Below are 22624 nucleotides of genomic sequence, written 5' to 3'. Positions count from 1 at the left end.
TATTTACATGTTTTGTACATATAAGCTTACATTAGAGGCCCATCTCAGAATCTGTTTATTCTGTCCAAAGCACAACCTAAAGTTATTAGAGGCAACTTAGTAATAAATGGTATAATTTAATATGCAACCAATAATAGCGTTTTCTGTTGCTGGATTGTGTTGGAGTATATATATATATATGTAATTTGAGTTTACTCCCAGACAGATAGTTTATATAGAGTATTTAGGCTATGTTTGATGTAGTTTTTAAAAAATTTTCTCACATCTCAGAATACTCAAGATATCCTTTTAACCCATTCACTCCGGCAAAAAGCATAATAAGGATTAGATGCAGACGTTTTTCATAATTTAGACCTCCTAAGAATAAAAGTTCACATCAGCCTGACACAAGTCATCAGTGTTGGCTATAGACAATAGACAATAGGTTTTATTTGTACATTCTTAGAGAATTACAATTGCGTCAAAACAAAAGTATAATTCAGGGATAATGCATTTATAGTTTTATGTGTCAAGATTCTATTGAGTTTTCTAATTTAAGAACTCTTCAATTGTGTACAATGGATGATGCAGCAACCATCTTCTTAGCTCTCTCTTCATGGCATCGCTACTGCTGTGTGATTTTATGTATTCAGGAAGGACATTAAAAAGCTTGGATACCATGTACAATGGCTTCTCTGAAAACAGTGCAGTTCTGTGTACTTACTGCTAAGGTAAAATCTGCAGCCCAGCGGGTTTTGTGTGTGTTCAGGTCTCTACCCTTGTCAAGTTTTTATTGTATGCGTACATTATCACTTGAAGTATGTATAGAGACACCACAGTGATTATGTGGAGCTCAATAAAGGCATACCTACAAGTTTCTATAGCCTGTAGACCAGCTAAAATGCGGATACACTTTTTTTAAGAATAAGGGTTCTTTGTAGATTTGCTTCATTAGAGTTGGCCCATGCTGAAAGACAGTAGCTGAGGTGAGACTCAAAAACGGCATAGTAAGCAGTAGTTGCTGTTTTTATATCACTTATTGACTTAATTCTCTTTACAACATAAAGTCCTGTGGCCAGCTTTTTGCAGAGATTGTCAACATTTATAGTCCATTTTAGGCTGTTGTTAGGTAGTAATACCGAAGTATTTTGCTTCATTCGATGATTCAATGTTCAAGGTGGTGCAGCACTCCCACCTCCTCTTTTCTGCAACCCATGACGAGCTGCTTACATTTACTCTCATTTACCACTAGATTGTTGTTATAGCAGTACTGAACAGCCATCTCCATTGCTACATGGACTGAGACTTCTAGGCTACCAGGTGTGGAGTCACTGAGGAGGACTGCTGTATCGTCCGCATACATTATGGTTATTGAATATTCTTCCAAGTATTTAGGGAGGTCGTTAGTAAATAAAATAAAAAGGATAGGCCCTAAGATGGATCCTTGTGGTACATCTCTTAAGACTGGAAGCGGTTTGGATCTCACTGTTCGAGACCAACAAAATTTAATTTGTTGGTTTAATGTTAGGGTCAGCTGAGTACTTTGAATTTTTACACACAAGTTGCACAAACCGTGTACCATCAAACCCATGTTAGGAGTTTCTCCTTATTAAAATGTCTCCTGTCTTTAGATCAATTATGTCATAATTATGTTTGGAATTAGTGATTGCTTCTTTCATATCTTGACTAGATAATGCATTTTTGTTTATGTCGTTAGATTTATAGAATTGTGAGAATAAGGAGCTTTCAGATTTCTGCCACACGTTCCTTTGTTCTGTCATTGAAGCTTTAGAGTTTGATATTGATCCAGTAGGTTTACTAGTGTCTGCTGTAGTGTGTGATTCACTAGAAGAGTGGAAAGAATGTGTTGGTTTCCTCTAATTAACGTAGATATTTGAGTTGTTTGTTGTTATTTTGGATATTTTTCTCTGATACTTAAAGTAGTTGTTTAACGCAGAATCTATGTTTCTTTTTACTGCCCTTTCTCGTTTGTAAAGTCTGAATCTATGCATGTAAGCATTGCAGTTAAATTGAAGTAAAACCAGCAGCAATTCTCCAATGGTGACATTTATTGGGCGTATTGGCAGCCATGAGTGTTCAATATCCAGTGAGATCAAGAGTGGGTATTTAATGCAATCATTTACAATACAATACAAATACAATACAAATGATCTTTATTGACATAAACATGGAGTACAGTCATGGCGTCAAGAGTTTTTAAATTTGAGTTGTGTGGTCATCAGTGAGAAGGTCTTCCTATCTGCAGGCATTCTTCAACAGAGTAGAACTCCTTGTCCAACAGCCAGTCAAGAAGAGCTTCTTTAAAGTTCCTGTTGCTTTTTTGTTCTTTCAGCGTTGGTGGAAGGATGTTGAAGAGTCTAGCCCCGATATAGGACGGTTTTTTTTTCATAGGCAGTCAGGTGATGTGCTGGGAGTCTGTAGTTAGCTCTGTTCCTAGTGTTATAAGGATGTGTATCCAAGAATTGGACGAGTCCTTTGTTAACTGCATAGGTTATTACCTCACCAATGTACAGGTTGGCAACTGTCTGCAGTTTCAGTCTCTTAAACATCCCTCTACAAGAGTCCCGAAAAACCCAATTCAGCCATTATTCTTATTGCCTTTTTTCTGAAGGAGCAGTACCCTGTGTAGATTTCGCAGAGATGAAAACCCCCATACAGTCAGCCCATAGCGCATTTGGGACTCAAATAGTGCAAAGTAAGCTGTTCTTGAGGTTTCTGTGTTGCTGATTTGTTTGAGTCGCTTAATTACATATAGGGCAGTGCTAAGTTTTTTGCACAGTTGGTCTACGTGGGGTTTCCAATTGAGGTCACCGTCTAGGGTTATCCCAAGGTATTTAGCCTCTTTATATGTTGAGACATTGGGTAGCTCGAGGGCACTCCTTCTTTGTGGGCCAAAGAAAAGCTGCTGTGTCTTCTCTTCGTTCAGAACAAGGTCATTTTCCTGACTATACTGTTTGGCTATACAGGCAGCAATGTAGGCTTTAATTTCCAGCTCTTTAACATTCTTGTGCGACACAATGAGGGCAGTGTCGTCAGCATAGAGGAATATTTCACAGTTGTCCTGTAGCGTGGATACGATGTCATTAGTGTATAAAATAAATAGTACAGGGCCAAGCACAGATCCCTGTGGGACTCCTCTTGTTATCTGTGCTTGTGTGGATCTAAATTTTTGACACCTATTGTTGACTACTTGAGTTATTTCAGTCATTTGTGTTCTTCCACTGAGGTAGCTCTGGAACCACTGATGTGCTACTCCTCTTATTCCTAGAGCTTTCAGTTTTTCTAGGAGATGTTTGTGGCTCAGGCTGTCAAAAGCTTTATTAAAGTCAAGTAAGATACCAGTTGTTGTGGCCCCTTCTTCAGATGCATCAATGATAGTTTCCACTAAATCAATTATGGCTGTAATGGTGGACTTGCCTCTCCTAAAGCCATGTTGGCGGTTGGTTAGAAGACTGTTGTTTTCTAGAATTTACAACTTCTATGAATTTAAATAATTTTGATTTCCAATTATTTTGGCCTGATGAGTGATATATAACAAAGAAAAGTTTCCCTCAAAGTGTGATTGTTACAAAACAGTTATATGAACATTCATTTGATTTGGCTCTATTTAATATCTGAGTAAGTAGGGCTAAGGGCAATGAAGGTACACAGCTTATTTGTGTCTGTCGTACAATACCAATCCGCATGCTTTTTCCCAGTCGGAGATCACGGAGTTTCGTCTGGAATAAAAGTAAAACTTTTTACTTTCATCCATGGAGTTTAGGAAAGACAAAAGGCCAGTGTTTGAACTAACTGCAGTTCTTTTGATAACTTTCCTACTGATAATTTTGAGGTGTATCAATATCCTCATCATCACATAACTCCTGTTTATCTAAAATACTTAAGGGTACACTGTCTAATTTAATAACTTGATTTGAATTGATTTCTGGTATCGATTCCATGCAAGGCTCTGGTATTTGTGCATTTTGGAGACACTGCAAAATGATTCATCTTCTTTGTTGAATTCTGTTTGGATTTTCTGGTCTTTTTTGTCTGTTTGTTTATGTTTGCAAAATGTTCAGGTTTCATTGTTTTCTAGGGCTTCTAATCTATCCATCATATTTTTTAAACAGTTTTCAAACTTTTGTGCTTTATCTGTGTCCCAGATAGTAATGAAGTGTAAATATCTGTTTGACATTCTTTATTATTCATAATTTTTACATCTTTGTTCTTAATGTTCTACAGCGAGTGCTGCCCCGCGTGGGCTGATAGCAACGTATGAAAAACAAAACCTTGAGGTGTACCTGTCAGTAAAAGTTAAATGTCAATGGTCTGATCATGAATGCCTCTGTCCTTACTACAGGAAACGCTACTTGAAAAAAAAAAAAACAAATATTGTAAACTGACCTAACCATAACTTCCTACTTCCAACCTTGCAAGAACAGTAGTTCCACTTTAAATGTTCTAAAATTCATTATTTGTCATTGTAATAACCTCAAAACCTTATATTGTTTTGTTCAGAAAGCAATAGGTTAAAAATGTGAATCTTGTTTCCAGTGTGAAGAAAAATAAGTTTGAAAATAATGCATACAGATTTAATCAAACTTTGAACAAACCAATAATTAGTGTAAAAAACAAATATAAGTTTAATAAATAATCAAAACTATCATAACCATAATCTGTTTCTATTACTAACATGTCATGTGGTAACTTCCGATTACATAAAAAAAGCTTTTTTTGATTTGAAAATAACACAATTACACAACAAATTCTGTAAAAACACAATTACCAATTAAAGAGGAAACAATTAATTTCCTAATATTTTAACTGTTTACGAAATTTTTAGTCAAACAGGTAAAAAACTATCCAAACTAATTAACTATTAGAATGAATGCCCACGATTGAATAATACAGTAGAAGCCATTGTTGAAGAGACGCACGGATGGTAGAAGGTAGCTAAACTGTTCTAAATGTCAGAAATAATGCACAAATTGTTCACATTATACAAAAAAAACTAACTTTCACAGACAACATTCACTAACACACACCCACTAAATCCCTTTTGTTTCAGGCTGTACAGCGAAATAGTATTTAAACCTAAACTAATCACCTACATATTTTTTACTGACTAGAAACTTATTATAAAACAATTATTTTTTAACAGAATTTGTAGAACACAATGTAAACACAAACCAGTAACAATAAACAACAGAGCAGACACAATATGCAACAAAGCTGATTTGAGCCACTTACTTCGTTCCTGAATAAGAAAAACATTTTCTGTGAAGGCAAAAATAAAGAATGCAATGTCCTCTTTGTAACAATATGAAATATTGCTGCAAGTTCACGTGAATCCACTTTGTATGTTTAACCAGTATATCCCACTAATATTATAAATGCGAAAGTTTGAATGTTTGGAGGTTTGTCCTCGAATCATGCTGAAACTGCTATACGGATTGTGCTGAAATTTGGAACAGGTATAGCTTTTGGTTTGAATTAACATTTAGAGTGCTTTTTACCACCCATAACACATTCATTTCACCAAATAAAGTCGAATAATAATAATAATAATAATTTATTTGCCGTTAAGCAGTGAAGCATTGTCAAAGTCATAATTCACATGTATACATACAAGCATGTCAAGTACAACTAAGTCTAATTAAAATTATCACTATACATAACAATTCAAAACTTGAATAATATTAATTCAAAAGTCTATGATATTCAAATTAAAAAATTCGTCAATGGAATAAAAGGGATTATTTATCAGCCATTTATACAACTTTTATTGTAAAGAAGGTTTTCTCAGGATATTTAATGATTAAGTTTTGTAATTTATTATATATTTTTAGTGAGATGACAATGTGGCTATTCAATGTTTTAGTCAATCTACAAGAATTAATGTTTGACTGGTTTTTAGATCTTGTGTCATACTTATGACTGCTTGGTTTAAGCAAGAATTCGAATTGAAAAATTAGTTTGTTTACATTCGAATGTTATGATAAGAACAAAACGTACTTTGACAGCTATAGTTCGACAAACTTTCTGAAATATCTGTTTACATTTGAATTTTATCAATAATAAATAAACAGTGATTCAAGATTCAAGATATTTTATTGTCATTAAGCACAATACATATTATGCAATAGACAAAGTCAACATATTATATAGCCTACTTTAATCTAATCTTTAATTCTAGGCACAGTTATAGGACAAAATACAGTATTGCCAGCTAGAAACTAAATAACAATAATATAAATGTGAATTAAAAACAATAAAATTACAATTAAATAATTTAAAAATCTATACACAATATGTGCTAACAATCCTAATCTTACATTAACAATAGATTAAAAACTTAATGAGCTAATATCACAGGCTAGCTAATCTTCAACAGTGTAAAAAGCTTTTATTTTTCAGCCACTTTGCAATGGAAACTTTAAAAATTATTAAGTGTAACATTCCATGCTTTCTCTGGTAATTTATATTAAAATAATTTTATACTGAAAAATATCTGGCTATTTTTGGTCTTTTCGAGTCTGACTGGGGGGGTAGATCGAGTAAATACTTTTTTTCTTGTGCAGTGTGTATGAACATCTTGTCTATTTATGAAACTATTCAAATTTTCTTTTACATCAAGTAATGAGCAGTAGATGTATAAACTTGGCAAGGTCATAATTTGAAGTTCTTTGAAAAAAAGGTGAACAAGATTCTTGTTTAGAAACATTTTTTAAAATCCTAATAGCTTTTTTTTTTGCCATAAAAATATTTTTTTGGCACTGGAACTGTTTTTCCCCAAAGAGTCACACCATACCTCAAGTGTGAGTGGAAAAATGCATAATAAGCAGTTATCAACATCTCCTGAGTAACAGTATTCCTTAGTTTACATAATAGGTATATAACTCTAGATAGTTTAGTACATAAATAATTAACATGATGTTGCCAGCTTAATTTACTATCTAGGATAACACCCAATAACTTAACAGAATCATTACTGTATTTAGTATTATTGTGTAGAGATAATGTTAAATATTCAGTTTTATTATGATTCACTGCCAACCCATTTGCTTTAAACCATTCTAGAGCTAATTTAAATGAACGTTCTTGATCAGATTTTAAGGTTTGTGAGTCTTTATTACAGTTTAAAAGAGTAGTAATCATCCGCGTACAAAACAGAATTACAAGGTAGGCTAGATGAAAAATCATTGATTGCAACAATAAACAGAAAAGGTCCCAAAACAGAGCCTTGCGGAACTCCCAATTTCACTGTTCTGAAATTGGACTTGTTCTCCCCTTGGACAACCATCTGTTTCCTGTCAGATAAATAAGATGACAATAATTGTAATGCTTTATGTTTTTATGCCATAACTAAACAACTATTTTAACAACAACTCATGATTAATACAGTCAAACGCTTTACTTAAATCTATCAATGTTGCAGATGATATAATCTTTTTCTCAAAAATTATTTAAAATGTTTTCCACAATTTTTCCTATTGCTTTCACAGTGTTTGATTTTTTTTATAAATCCATATTGTTCTTTACAGAGCAAATTGTTTTGAGAAAAGAAAATCATACAATTGGTCTTTTAAACAACACTCAAAAATCTTACTCAGTATGGGAACCAAAGAAATGGGACGGTAACTAGCAGGATCTGCCTTGCTGCCCTTCTTATATACTGGTACTACTTTGGAACATTTCAGTTGCTTTTAGGAAAAATCCCTCAGATAACATCCAGTTGAATAGAAATGTCAATGGTTTTACTATGTAGGGTATAATATCCTTGATGATTTTATTAGAAAACCCAAAAATAATCTTCGCTTTTTGATCCACTCAACTTAGATACATATTTTATAATTTCAAATTCAGTTATTACATTTAATTGGAATGTTTTACTAGCATTATTAAATCTAGATAAATAATTACTCAAAAGCTCAATAGCAGTGTCAAAATTATTTATGCTTCAAATGTGGTAGTACTAACTATATTTATAAAATAATCATTAAAGTCATCAGGCTTTATTAATTCTTCAACGCTTTCTTTCTTACAATGAATTTCCTTTTTTATTATATACTCCAAGCAGCTTTACATTTATTTGGAGCTCTCATAATATATCTGTCAGTGGCTAATCGTTTTTCTTCCTTAATTCTATTTTTATACATCTTGATCGGTAGTGTAATGCAGATAGTAAATAAAACATTAATATATAAATTTTACTCCAGATTGCGCCAGTGACGAATTAAAATCATCTAATGCATTAAATACTGTTATAAAACTAACCTTAATGAACAAATTTATGAATGTTTTCCCATAAGTTACTTTAAACTGGTGGGCTTCCTTGACATTGTGATATTACATTTTAACAATTTGACTTACGGAAAAACAGAGAAATGAATACTAACATTCCTTAACGATTCATTCTTTCCCTGGCTACAGTCCAAAAAACAAGTGTAACGCAAAACTCTAATAACGATTATTTTGGAATGATGTATAACCTTAATAAGGATTTCCCCCTAGGTCGTAATAGGCTTTTCAGTCCTAGCAAACTCTACTATGTCAACACGATTTTGACCAAATAGATTTCCGAGAACTAGATAATCGAACGTATAGAAAATTTGATCGAGGCAATATGGCAAGCTAAACTGTGACATAGTAGGTAAATGAATTTAAATGGTCTTAAGTAGGCACTATTTTAACCGAAGTAGGCATCTCGGTCCTACGTAAGTATATATATATATATATATATATATTTCTTCTTCGTCAGAACAAGGCAAACTTTACTATAGTACTGGAAATATCTTAGACCTGAAATATATGACAAGGACTGGAAATATACGCTTTTTGACCGAAATAAGTTTCCGAGACCTGTGTGATCTGAGATTTGTGTTTTCTTGTTCGGAATGACAAGGCAGATTCACCTGTGACGTTATGTATATAATTAATTAGAACCAGAAATGCTCCCACACGTGCCAAACATGATATAATAATTAAGTTAAACTCTGATTCTATTTACCACGAACTTAAATAATATCTACCTAATGTATGCCTACTTACGTTTTGAAATTTTTATAGCACTCCCATCATATTACATCATAATTGCTTTTACTAAGTAATATAAGGACTTTGGTTCTAAGATTGTGTGCGAAGCCGCGGGTAACAGCTAGTTCAGTTTATAATTATTATTTATTAAGCCATGCATTTTCACACAAAAGGAAACAGAGTCAAGAATATTGGAAAGGGTTAATACAGTTAAATATGTAATAAAGTGATTGGTAATTTTAAGAATTGCAGGAAGTTTTAATTTCTGAAATGAAATGCATTTCCACAAAATAACCCTTACAGTACTTGTCCTATAAAAGGGATGAATAATTCATTATTATCTATCATTAAAATATCAAAAATGTTTTATTTGTCTTGAGAATTGATGATTGCATTTACTCTCACTTCTCTTATACGTTTAAGTTTCAGCCAGTTACTGGTCTTATATTTGTGATGAGAAGTGTCAGCAAACTATTAAATCTGAGTTTCACAGAGTGTATCATTTCATACGTACATTCATTATATGGTTGATACACTTCGCGTTTACAGTCTGTCCACAAAGTCATGTCACACTTTTAAATACCTTTATTTACACACAAGAATGAGATTATCATAGAATTAAACAGTTTACCTGAGCTCAATATGAGCACCATGAATCTCCCTGCAGATGTCCAAGTGAACTTTGATCAGGACTTCTGGGGTTATGAACTTTATGACAGTGCATACTTGCAGATGAGTGAAAGGTAGCCAATGTGGTTTATAACATTTTAATCCAGCTCATTTTCATACAGACTAACAACAGCAAAGTCATACCTCTTTAATTTGTCATCTGGCTTCAAAGTGTACAAATATACAAACTTTCAGTGAGTTCTTCGCTGTTTCTGTTCCCTACTGATGAGACTGAGTTAAAGAATGTTGTTCTATCCTTAAAGCCAAGTAGTTCTGTAGGTTTTGACGAAGTATCGTCCAAACTTCTGAAGCAATGTATAGATTTACTTACAAAGCCACTAGTTCATTTGATAAATTTTTCTTTATTGTCTGGTTCATTTCCTTCACTTCTAAAAGTTGCGATTGTAAAGCCTCTTTATAAAAAGGCTAGCAATGAGCAGTGTAACAACTATAGGCCGATCTCAATTCTCTCCACATTTTCAAAGGTGTTTGAAAAAATTTTTTCAATTAGACTTTTATCACACTTTGACAAGCACAATATTTTGTTCCGTAATCAGTTTGGGTTTCAGAAACAAAAAGGTACTCTTGACGCAATGTTCTGTTTTATTGACAAAGTAGTTACTGCTCTAGATAAAAAAATGTGTGTTATGGGCCTTTTCGTCGATTTAAGCAAAGCGTTTGATTTAGTTGACCATTCGTTACTGTTAAGTAAACTACAGAGGCTGGGCGTCAGAGGTGAAGCTCATGATTGGATAGCATCGTATCTTTGCGGTCGATCTCAGCGAGTTGAAATCAGCTTTGTGGACAGCCAGGGTATTTTAAGAAGAAAGTGTTCAAATGATCTGGTCATTAAAATGGGAGTCCCCCAAGGGTCCGTGTTAGGTCCTCTTCTCTTCTTGGTATTTATTAACGATATTAGACATTGCACCAAAAAGTCAGATATTTGTATTTTTGCCGATGATACATCTCTTTTGGTCACAGCTCACAATCAAGTGGATTTAGAGATCAATGGTTTTGTTGAATCCAATGCTCTTCTTCAATGGTTTACCTCAAATGGCATGATTGTGAACACAGACAAGACCCATATTCTGAATTTCACACTTAGACGTAGTTTTGTGGACAACTTACAGGTAATGCTAGGGGAGTGCATGGTATCATGTGTGGACTCAGTGAGCTTCTTAGGTCTTCAACTTGACTGCAACCTGACATTTGAATTGCATATCAATAAAATAGTAAAAAAACTAAGTTCGTGTTTGTTTGCATTGAGAAAATTGGCTTCTTTCGCTAATTCACAACTACTACTAACTTTGTACTATGGCTGCTTTTATTCTCATCTTGTTTACGCAGTTCCCATTTGGGGAAGGAACTGCAGAACCAATTTCATTTTTAAATTGCAGAAGCAAGCTTTGCGGATTATTTTTGGGCTAAGTAGGCATCAATCTTGTAGAAATGTATTTAAAAACAACAACATTCTTACTTTCCCATGCATATTTATTTATGAATCTTTGGTTTTTTTAAAAAAGAATGAATACTTTATGACACTAGCTAACACAAATTCAGATTATTCACTTAGAACCCGGCTTAACATTCCAGTTCCAAAAACATTCTACTTCTTTTTTTCAAAAACACGTAACTTACAACTGCATTAAACTTTTCAACTCACTTCCAGATGCTTTAAAGGTGGATTGTTCTTTAACCTTGTTCAAAAATAACTTAAAACAGTTCCTCATCGACGGTTCCTTTTACAGTGTCCAGGATTTTTTGCATAAATTGTAAATAGTAGACTAAATATAGTTTTGTTTTTTTTCTTTGATGTATACTTAGCATAACATGTAACACTGTATAAGTTAGTTAAGCTAGCCCTGTGTGTATACTTTAGTGACGTTGCTAATGCATGAAAATGTTATTTTGAGCAATAAAGGATTTTGATTGATTGATTGATTGATATACAAACTTTATGACAATGCATACTTGCAGATGAGTGAAAGGTAGCCAATGTGGTTTATAACATTTTAATCCAGCTCATTTTCATACAGACTAACAACAGCAAAGTCATACCTCTTTAATTTGTCATCTGGCTTCAAATTGTACAAATATACAAACTTTATGACAATGCATACTTGCAGATGAGTGAAAGGTAGCCAATGTGGTTTATAACATTTTAATCCAGCTCATTTTCATACAGACTAACAACAGCAAAGTCATACCTCTTTAATTTGTCATCTGGCTTCAAAGTGTGCAATATAGTTAAAGTTTATTACCATCAAATTTAAGAATTTTCCTTAAAACTTTGTAAACTGTACATTTAGGGATATTTATACACCCATGTTTTCGCACAGACCTTTCTGGACTGTTACAAAACTGTTTTGAATGTTCTCGACGGTTTCATCTCCTGTTTTGAAACCTACCTGTCCCATCGCTAAAGGCTGCGTCTCTCGGAGAGACTCATTTAACACCCAATGATACTCCCATTGCACTGAAATCAGAAGTAAACTTTTCTAGCCACAAAACACACTGACCTTTTCTTTGCAAATTTGGCTGATGACGCTTTTCGTAAAAACATTACCACATATACCAAGTTGAAATAGTTATGCAACAAGTTTGACACAAATTGGAAACACTTGTTCCTTTCGGCCAAAGTTGTCAGACGACTGTGTGTAACTGGTTTACAACTCACTATGTTACACTTACAGTTATACCCACAGGGAAATAAACAAGTTTGACACAAATTGGAAACACTTGTTCCTTTCGGCCAAAGTTGTCAGACGACTGTGTGTAACTGGTTTACAACTCACTATGTTACACTTACAGTTATACCCACAGGGAAATAAACAACAAGTTTGACACAAATTGGAAACACTTGTTCCTTTCGGCCAAAGTTGTCAGACGACTGTGTGTAACTGGTTTACAACTCACTATGTTACACTTACAGTTATACCCACAGGGAAATAAACAACAAGTTTGACACAAATTGGAAACACTTGTTCCTTTCGGCCAAAGTTGTCAGACGACTGTGTGTAACTGGTTTACAACTCACTATGTTACACTTACAGTTATACCCACAGGGAAATAAACAACAAGTTTGACACAAATTGGAAACACTTGTTCCTTTCGGCCAAAGTTGTCATACGACTGTGTGTAACTGGTTTACAACTCACTATGTTACACTTACAGTTATACCCACAGGGAAATAAACAACAAGTTTGACACAAATTGGAAACACTTGTTCCTTTCGGCCAAAGTTGTCATACGACTGTGTGTAACTGGTTTACAACTCACTATGTTACACTTACAGTTATACCCACAGGGAAATAAACAACAAGTTTGACACAAATTGGAAACACTTGTTCCTTTCGGCCAAAGTTGTCAGACGACTGTGTGTAACTGGTTTACAACTCACTATGTTACACTTACAGTTATACCCACAGGGAAATAAACAACAAGTTTGACACAAATTGGAAACACTTGTTCCTTTCGGCCAAAGTTGTCATACGACTGTGTGTAACTGGTTTACAACTCACTATGTTACACTTACAGTTATACCCACAGGGAAATAAACAACAAGTTTGACACAAATTGGAAACACTTGTTCCTTTCGGCCAAAGTTGTCAGACGACTGTGTGTAACTGGTTTACAACTCACTATGTTACACTTACAGTTATACCCACAGGGAAATAAACAACAAGTTTGACACAAATTGGAAACACTTGTTCCTTTCGGCCAAAGTTGTCAGACGACTGTGTGTAACTGGTTTACAACTCACTATGTTACACTTACAGTTATACCCACAGGGAAATAAACAACAAGTTTGACACAAATTGGAAACACTTGTTCCTTTCGGCCAAAGTTGTCAGACGACTGTGTGTAACTGGTTTACAACTCACTATGTTACACTTACAGTTATACCCACAGGGAAATAAACAACAAGTTTGACACAAATTGGAAACACTTGTTCCTTTCGGCCAAAGTTGTCAGACGACTGTGTGTAACTGGTTTACAACTCACTATGTTACACTTACAGTTATACCCACAGGGAAATAAACAACAAGTTTGACACAAATTGGAAACACTTGTTCCTTTCGGCCAAAGTTGTCAGACGACTGTGTGTAACTGGTTTACAACTCACTATGTTACACTTACAGTTATACCCACAGGGAAATAAACAACAAGTTTGACACAAATTGGAAACACTTGTTCCTTTCGGCCAAAGTTGTCAGACGACTGTGTGTAACTGGTTTACAACTCACTATGTTACACTTACAGTTATACCCACAGGGAAATAAACAACAAGTTTGACACAAATTGGAAACACTTGTTCCTTTCGGCCAAAGTTGTCATACGACTGTGTGTAACTGGTTTACAACTCACTATGTTACACTTACAGTTATACCCACAGGGAAATAAACAACAAGTTTGACACAAATTGGAAACACTTGTTCCTTTCGGCCAAAGTTGTCAGACGACTGTGTGTAACTGGTTTACAACTCACTATGTTACACTTACAGTTATACCCACAGGGAAATAAACAACAAGTTTGACACAAATTGGAAACACTTGTTCCTTTCGGCCAAAGTTGTCATACGACTGTGTGTAACTGGTTTACAACTCACTATGTTACACTTACAGTTATACCCACAGGGAAATAAACAACAAGTTTGACACAAATTGGAAACACTTGTTCCTTTCGGCCAAAGTTGTCAGACGACTGTGTGTAACTGGTTTACAACTCACTATGTTACACTTACAGTTATACCCACAGGGAAATAAACAACAAGTTTGGATGATAAGTCTTTATTTTTATCTCCATATTGTCTCATATGCTATTAAAACGTATGAAATACTCAAACCAACACAGCTTCGTTCTTCATTGACATGTAGCAATCATTTGCAAAACTAATTGGAACAATTACACAAGAGTGGGGTGAATTCAATCAGAGGTACCGTTTATTAGTACGAATTTGCTGATTATGCGTAAAATGACGAGTTAATACTTAAGTGTAACACAAAAATTGACTCAGTTACAACTTACTGACAAGTTAATTAAGGGAAAAGAAATACACAAGTAATGACCCAATCACTAATTAAAGGTACAATAAAATACGTTTTAAGCTAAATTAATACTAAATCACAGGGGTGTTAACAAATTAAAACTTAAGCAAGCATTAAGATTGGGTAGTTGCACTAAAATTAACAAAGAATTAAGAAAACTAATGCATGATACCAAGGAAACAATGATAATTTAAATTCTTTAACAAAACATGTTACACAACTATTGGTTTGCAGCCAATAGTGTTTATGCAACATTCATTTTAAAATTTATCTTCTTAGTTTCTAATTTAACTAAAAAAAATAAAGCTAACTAATTTGGAAGCACTCTACCATGAACATAAATAACCTTGCGATGCAATGCTTTTAAGAACCAGTCTACAAGAGCGTGCAGTCACACCCTCAAGAATTATTGATAAGTAGTATAAACATTTCTTAGAAAACAATTTTTAACACAATATTTTATCTAATTTTTGTACAAATTTCCTCTAACACTCTGCCTGTTCTCTATGCCTTATTTTTATGATTAAAAATTCTAAAAACTACAGAACTTAAGAGTCAATTGTAAAGAATACTCAGTAACTGTCAGGCCACAGGTAGAGTGCCCCCTCAAAGGTATGATTAAATGGTTGAACCAGAGTCAACACAGTTTTAATTGACAATAGACGCACAAGTACTAGCCACTATTGCTTGGTGATAAAATAATTCTGTACAAAAATAAACATAATTCACACTACATGATTTCATGTCACATAAAACAAATATGTCATATATATATATATACTTTGAACAGTTTAACATGTCCCTCATTTATTACTATAAATTTAAATTGGTCAATAAATTAAACATAGTTGATTTATTTAGAATTTCTCGTGGATAAACAAAATCTGTGATAAGTTATTTTGTTAGTAACATGGGATTTTGAAAACACAGGCAGCAATTTACTTTTAAGAATATTGGTGATTCCTTATTAAATTAAATTTTATATGCTTTGTTTTAAAAAATACAACTAAACGACAATGTTATGATATAATTAAATTAAAGCATCAGTTTTTTTTTAATTAATAAAATATTTTAATGGACACATGAAAAACATGACATAATTATTTCTTTCCTATGTATAAAACTGATTTCATTGGTAATTTTTTCCCCTAAAAAATAAGAATAATTGGACACGACACACAAATCTGCTACACAAAGGTGTTGTACCAATCTGTTAGTAAGTCCCTGATGTATTGTGATATTTTATAATTTATATTGTGTAAAAGATTGGCACTATTTAGTAAAATACGTGTTTTTATGTGCTTCTTTTAAAAACCAGTAGACCCTCAAGGGAATTTTTCAAGATATAAGGCTGCTGACTGTCCTATCCACTAGGAATAAAATTTACAATAAAACAAAAGATTATATTTCCAATTAAAAAAGTATAGCATATCTAAAACAATGAATACCAGCTATTAACCGATTTCATAGAGAACAAATAAAACATTTGATTATCCACTGACATGTTTTCTCTGCTATAAACAGAATACATCCTGGCCTTGTTGTTTACATTATGTTGTATCACTGTGTTTTATTATGTGAATACAATCCAAGAAATATTCAACCAAATAAATAAATATTCCATCAACTGTAAATAAATTCTGAACATGGTACACAATTTTGTCGCATATTCCAACTGACTCCTTTTTTTACTGCATTTAAAACATTTAAGTCTTTTGTATTTCTTAGATTTTACAATCAGGTAATTAAAATAAGAAAATATTTCAATATTTACTTGTTAGTTCATAATAGTGATATGTCAGTTCCTAAAATCAATTTCCGGTTCTAAATTTTGAGTTGTACGTTCAGAACCAACAAATGTCACTCAGTCGGATATAAATAAACTATTATACATCCTGTATGTGTCATACATATTATTAAATTTATGTATTGTTTTTATAGCCAATTTGCTATATTCTGAGAACAAAATGTTCATTAAAAGGAGACAATGTATTTTTTGCTTAAAGTTGGTGTTTAACAATGGAAGGATTTTCTTCTGACATTTGTCATTATTCAATGATACAAGAGAAAGAGGCAATTTAATTGTTACTCTGGCAAGGAAAGTCTAATAGTTCAAAGAAAAATATTTAGTTAAAATCAAAATTTTTAAAACTGGAACAATTTTTAATTGAGGAGCAAAACTAGTCAAACGAATAGAGACTAAACTGACACATCACTCGTATGTTGAATTTTATTCTAACACCTTTAACCACTATGAAGTAAATTATTGGAGACAAAATCACATACAAAAAATTAACAACAAATCAATATAGCTTTAATGTGTTACATGAGATCTTCAATTTATACAATGGTAAAACAAGTAGCAATAAGATTCCATAGGAAATACTGTCGTGAAACAGGATATTACCTCTTCAAGATAAACTAAAATATACATTTTTGACAATTAATTATAAACTAACTAAAATTCATCACAAATTAAATTTACATTAGTTTTCTTGAATACACTAAGATTGTTATATAATCAAATAATGGTACAGCAAATAAATATATTAATATCTATACAAAACAAGAATAAACATTACAAAGCTGCTTTCACCTTTTATTGTGGCACATCAACCGAATACTTTACAACAAAGTACAATGATAAAAATTACAATTCCGTTTAAAGGATGCCAAGAGTCAAACAGAGAAGAGTGCACAGAGAGAAATTAACTCTTTTAGCTACATTTTAATGAACTAGTAATTTATTTTGACAATTAGCATCAAATAAACCAGAAATGACAAGTTGTCAATCAAACACAGAGATTATGTACACAGAGATCATCGTCTACAGTGACTTGCACTTCCTGCCATTCAAGATTCTGGTTTATTCCCGCAGCATCCAAGGCACGGGAGTACTCAAGTGATATGGTTACGTTCAGGGCGAGACGCCAATAGAAAATAACGGAATCTCGGTACGTTCACACTCAACACAAACTCAATCGCATCTCGAGTACTGAAATCCGCAAATAATTTTGGGGAAGTACACGTGTTATGTGCTTCGGGGCAAATGTGCGGCCAAAACCGGTATAAAAACACGAAATATTTCTAGCAAAATACTAATTTCTAACCTATGTGGCAGTTCTACGTTTGGTCTGGAAACCATGACAAAAACTAGTTACAAAAACACATAATAAATAACCGCACAAAGTTTACAATTGAAACGCCGATCCCACGTGAACGGTTAACAAAAACACGTATTCTCCACAATCCAGTCTTTCGAATTAACGTTATTTGAACTGATCGTTAGAAAATTTGTCTTTTAAAGTGAAAACACGAAACGGAGGATTACCAGACCACGGTTCTCTACATTAAAACGTGTAAGATAAAATCACTTACGCTAAAAATCACTGACAAACAACAACATTCCGTAGACTACACACTTGTAAAAATGTAAACAATCTAAATATGACGGACACCAATAATCGATGGATGGCTCTAAATGGACTCTAGTCTTAACTTATATGGACTTTGTAAGATGGAAGTGTGGAGACAAGGGCATTAGATTCCTGACTTTCCAACCAACTACATGTATCAAGTTTTTTTTTTTACTTTTTTTGGTCAATACAACAACGACTGATGGATGGACAAATGTAGCAATGAAACGTTTTCCATACGTATCTGAGTACAGTTCCTCGGACGGAATAGATACTTGGACTTGTCCTATATTCCCAGACTAAAGTAATTTTGGCTGTGACATATTGACGGAGACAATTTGTCTTGTCCTGTGACTGTACCGGGTGTCGTTAGTTGGAAAGTCAGTGGACCCTGGACAGGGGGCGGATAAGGCACAAGAACAGATTACCGTGTGTTGAACTCTGGCAAGGGTTTGACAAATCCTTCAGTGAAGGCATGATGGACACAACTGCACACGAACCTGTACTGGCTCTGAAACAGAAAATATTAATATTTAAATCTCTTCTTACAAATATTCTCATGGCAATATAAGACTAAAATTTATAATATAGATCCTCATAACATTTTAAATAGCAATATGAAAACTAAGACAAGCATAATTTTTGAAAAAATATTTAATACAGAACACAAATCAAAGTTACAATTGTATTATATACATTTAACATCTGTTTACATCCGGTTCATATGTGTATATTGTTGTTTATTACTTACTTAGAGGTTAATGTACACTGATGATGGTTGAATACCGAATCACGTGTATGGCAACAAAATAATTATAAAAAAAGGGTTTTAGTTGACATTATACTAAGACTAAAAATGTTTGGATTTTTCATGTTGTACATGTAGTAGACATCTCTTTGCATGAAACCGTACCTTAGGTATCAAAAATTGAAATCTAAATGGTTCTGCTACATTGTTTATTTAAAAGTAAATCAAATTTTAAATAAAAAAGTAAGAAAAAGGAAAAGAAAGAAAACATTAGAATATTCAAGAAAATTCTACAGACTTAGGTTAGAATTGTATGGACAGGTTGAAATGTGTTAGGCAACGGATCAGCTGTTCTAAGTCCTACATTATAGTTTTGGTTCACCAACAGATGTTTTATATATATTATAAGTGAGAGAACCTTGCCAGAAAGGTTGGGTGTTGGACCAATAAGAGGGCATGGAAATTACGTAATCTAGGAGGAAATTCCAAAGGTTTTTTTTTTGTTTTAGTAATAGGATTGAGTTGGTCACTTTGTATTGTGTGTTCAAGTGGGAAAAACTGTTGGTGTGAGGAGAATAGCAGTTACAGAAGTACAAGGGAGCTTATGACACTTCTTTAGTTATCCAGATACATACAAATATTTTTTGTGAAAAGTTAATTTAAAATATAATATTAGAATAACATGATTTTCACTCAAAGAAACCTGTGAAGCTCATCTTCTCATATCTGCTTCAAGTTTCAAAAGAACTAAATATTACATTTATTTTATTTTAACTACTGGTATTCTTTAACAAACTAGTTTTATTTCATGAATTTATTATTTAAGTTTAAACAACTTAATTCAATAAAAAGATTTCTGATAAATACTGTGTTACTAAATGTTCTACATCGTTACTCAATTGCAGTAGTAAACAAATTATCGACTGGAATATCACTTAAAACAAAATTTATAGCTATCAGGACTACTATAGACAGTCACACCATACTTATTATTTAAAAGCCACAAGTGTAGAGTACGTACCGGTGTCTGTATCATCATGGCACGCTGGTCCCGCATCTGGCGCACGATGTCTAGTGGGTAGACAGGTTGGTTGGCTTCAATGAGGCACAGCGCAGTCTCGGCCAGTATCAGCACACCGGTACGCCCGATACCGGCAGAACAGTGCACCACAGCGGGCTCCACCATGCCGGCCCTGTACCGTCGTACCGCCGCAACAAACGCCAGGAACCCTCCCAGAGAGTCTGGCACACCATGGTCCGGCCAACACAGGTACTGCATATGAGTTACATCCCGCTCCTCACCACTCTATATGACATGTAAGACATCAGCATGCAGCTTTAGCACATAATATACAATACACCATGCCGGCCCGGTACCGTCGTACCGCCGCAACAAACACCAGGAACCCTCCCAGAGAGTCTGGCACACCATGGTCCGGCCAACACAGGTACTGCATATGAGTTACATCCCGCTCCTCACCACTCTATATGACATGTAAGACATCAGCATGCAGCTTTAGCACATAATATACAATACACCATGCCGGCCCGGTACCGTCGTACCACCGCAACAAACGCCAGGAACCCTCCCAGAGAGTCTGGCACACCATGGTCCGGCCAACACAGGTACTGCATATGAGTTACATCCCGCTCCTCACCACTCTATATGACATGTAAGACATCAGCATGCAGCTTTAGCACATAAATATACAATACACCATGCCGGCCCGGTACCGTCGTACCGCCGCAACAAACGCCAGGAACCCTCCCAGAGAGTCTGGCACACCATGGTCCGGCCAACACAGGTACTGCATATGAGTTACATCCCGCTCCTCACCACTCTATATGACATGTAAGACATCAGCATGCAGCTTTAGCATATAATATACAATACACCATGCCGGCCCGGTACCGTCGTACCGCCGCAACAAACACCAGGAACCCTCCCAGAGAGTCTGGCACACCATGGTCCGGCGAACACAGGTACTGCATATGAGTTACATCCCGCTCCTCACCACTCTATATGACATGGAAGACATCAGCATGCAGCTTTAGCACATAATATACAATACACCATGCCGGCCCGGTACCGTCGTACCGCCGCAACAAACACCAGGAACCCTCCCAGAGAGTCTGGCACACCATGGTCCGGCGAACACAGGTACTGCATATGAGTTACATCCCGCTCCTCACCACTCTATATGACATGGAAGACATCAGCATGCAGCTTTAGCACATAATATACAATACACCATGCCGGCCCGGTACCGTCGTACCCCCGCAACTAATTCCATGACAATTTCCATTGTTTTACAATAGAACAATATTTTTAGAGGATTGGAATCTGCCCCATTCATCAGGGGCCAAAATCTTAATGCGTATTTTTTGTTTTGGTTTTCTGTCTTAGCTATGACTATGATCCAATTCAACGTTTCTTACTTCTTTTAGTCCATCTTTACTTGAGCACAAACTCTTTAATCAACAAAAATAGTTTGTAACTCATTCTATGACTTTTTTACAATGGAATTGATTGTTTGGAAATGAACGTTAGTTAAAGAAGCCATATATCTGAGTGTGGTGCCTGATAAAAGGCTGACAAGTGACAACTGCATCAAGCAGTGATTGCTGTCTATATCAGCAGACAGTTCTGTAATAAGTAGAGCCTGGGTATGAGGCCCAAGATAATTGTCTGGCTCTACAAAACCATTGTGATGCCACTGATCGCCTATGACTGTATTGTCTGGAGGCCAGATATGGAGGAAAAACACTTTAGTGGAGTCATGTGCTCCAGTCCCATGGCACCTCTGGAAGCCTTGTATGGGCTACGTTCACATTTTCAAGTGAATAGTGAGGTAAGAGATGTGGTGGTCAGACTGTTTCAAGGGACAAATACAAGGAAGTCAACTTAAAGCCAAGGAATGTGCATATGAATACAACCAATAATTTGAAAACCCACATATGCTCATATATTGGTCGGAAACAATGCAGCTTTAATCACTCTTTCCAGGTGATCATACCAGAGCATCAAGAAAAGCAATATGGTGGATGAGGCCTCTTTTGAGAAGAGATCACAGATCTGCCACTCAGATGGATCAAGGAGAAAATACTGGGTGGGGGGGGGTTAAAAGACCAAACGTCCAAGTCTCTTAGGCCCTGGGTTCCTTCCCATCAGTCTTTTAAGCAGAAATCCTCACAATACATCTGTGTGCCGAGATCAACTTATCTAGGAAACAGAAGGTTACTAAGAGCTATATCCTCTCCAGCTGCAGTTTGTGTCCTTACCTGAAGGTCCCGGAGCAGGAACTCCCTGAGGACAAAGCTGCCAGTGGCGTCCGCCTCCTCCTTGCTACAGGACAGGTGCAGGCGAGGGCACAACTCCAGGGTCTCCCCTAGCGTGGGCCAGTACTTGTGACACTTGGTGCGACCCCGCTCCACCAGGGTCGTCACCATCACCACCAGAGTACTGCCCTGCTCCTCCACCATCTGCCAGAAGTCCTGCACCGTCGTACTCAGTGGTCCTGCAGTCACAAGAGATAACTCATCCAATGCTATTACTTGAGGCATGGTAAAGGAAAGTGCTAGGATTGCCATCTGTAAAGTGAGTCCATATGAATGATTTATCTCCTGTGTAACTGATATAATCAAAGGTAGAGCTAGTACAGTAGACACCCCCACAGAGGTCAGGTGCAAAAATGAGGAGCCAATGGATACATTGTTTAAATCC

At 35.1% G+C, this 22624-nt stretch overlaps 1 protein-coding gene across 1 annotated transcript in view; it reads right to left on the bottom strand.

Moving 5' to 3' along the window:
* Nucleotides 1-14462: 14462 nt before the first annotated feature.
* The window catches only part of LOC124367018 (tyrosine-protein phosphatase non-receptor type 4-like), a 69224-nt gene continuing 61062 nt past the window's right edge, over nucleotides 14463-22624 (bottom strand). The window contains exons 16-18 of the mRNA XM_046823699.1: nucleotides 22183-22418; nucleotides 19922-20206; nucleotides 14463-18663 (exon numbers count right to left, since the gene is read on the bottom strand). Of these exons, the coding sequence (XP_046679655.1) occupies nucleotides 18577-18663; nucleotides 19922-20206; nucleotides 22183-22418 (608 nt within the window). The 3' untranslated portion in view covers nucleotides 14463-18576. The remainder of the gene's footprint in view (nucleotides 18664-19921; nucleotides 20207-22182; nucleotides 22419-22624) is intronic.

The sequence above is a fragment of the Homalodisca vitripennis genome, chromosome 7 (genome assembly GCF_021130785.1).
Source record: "Homalodisca vitripennis isolate AUS2020 chromosome 7, UT_GWSS_2.1, whole genome shotgun sequence".
NCBI classification, from domain to species: domain Eukaryota; kingdom Metazoa; phylum Arthropoda; class Insecta; order Hemiptera; family Cicadellidae; genus Homalodisca; species Homalodisca vitripennis.
The sequence above is the reverse complement of the archived record's forward strand: the minus strand, read 5'-3'. Positions and strand labels throughout refer to the sequence as shown.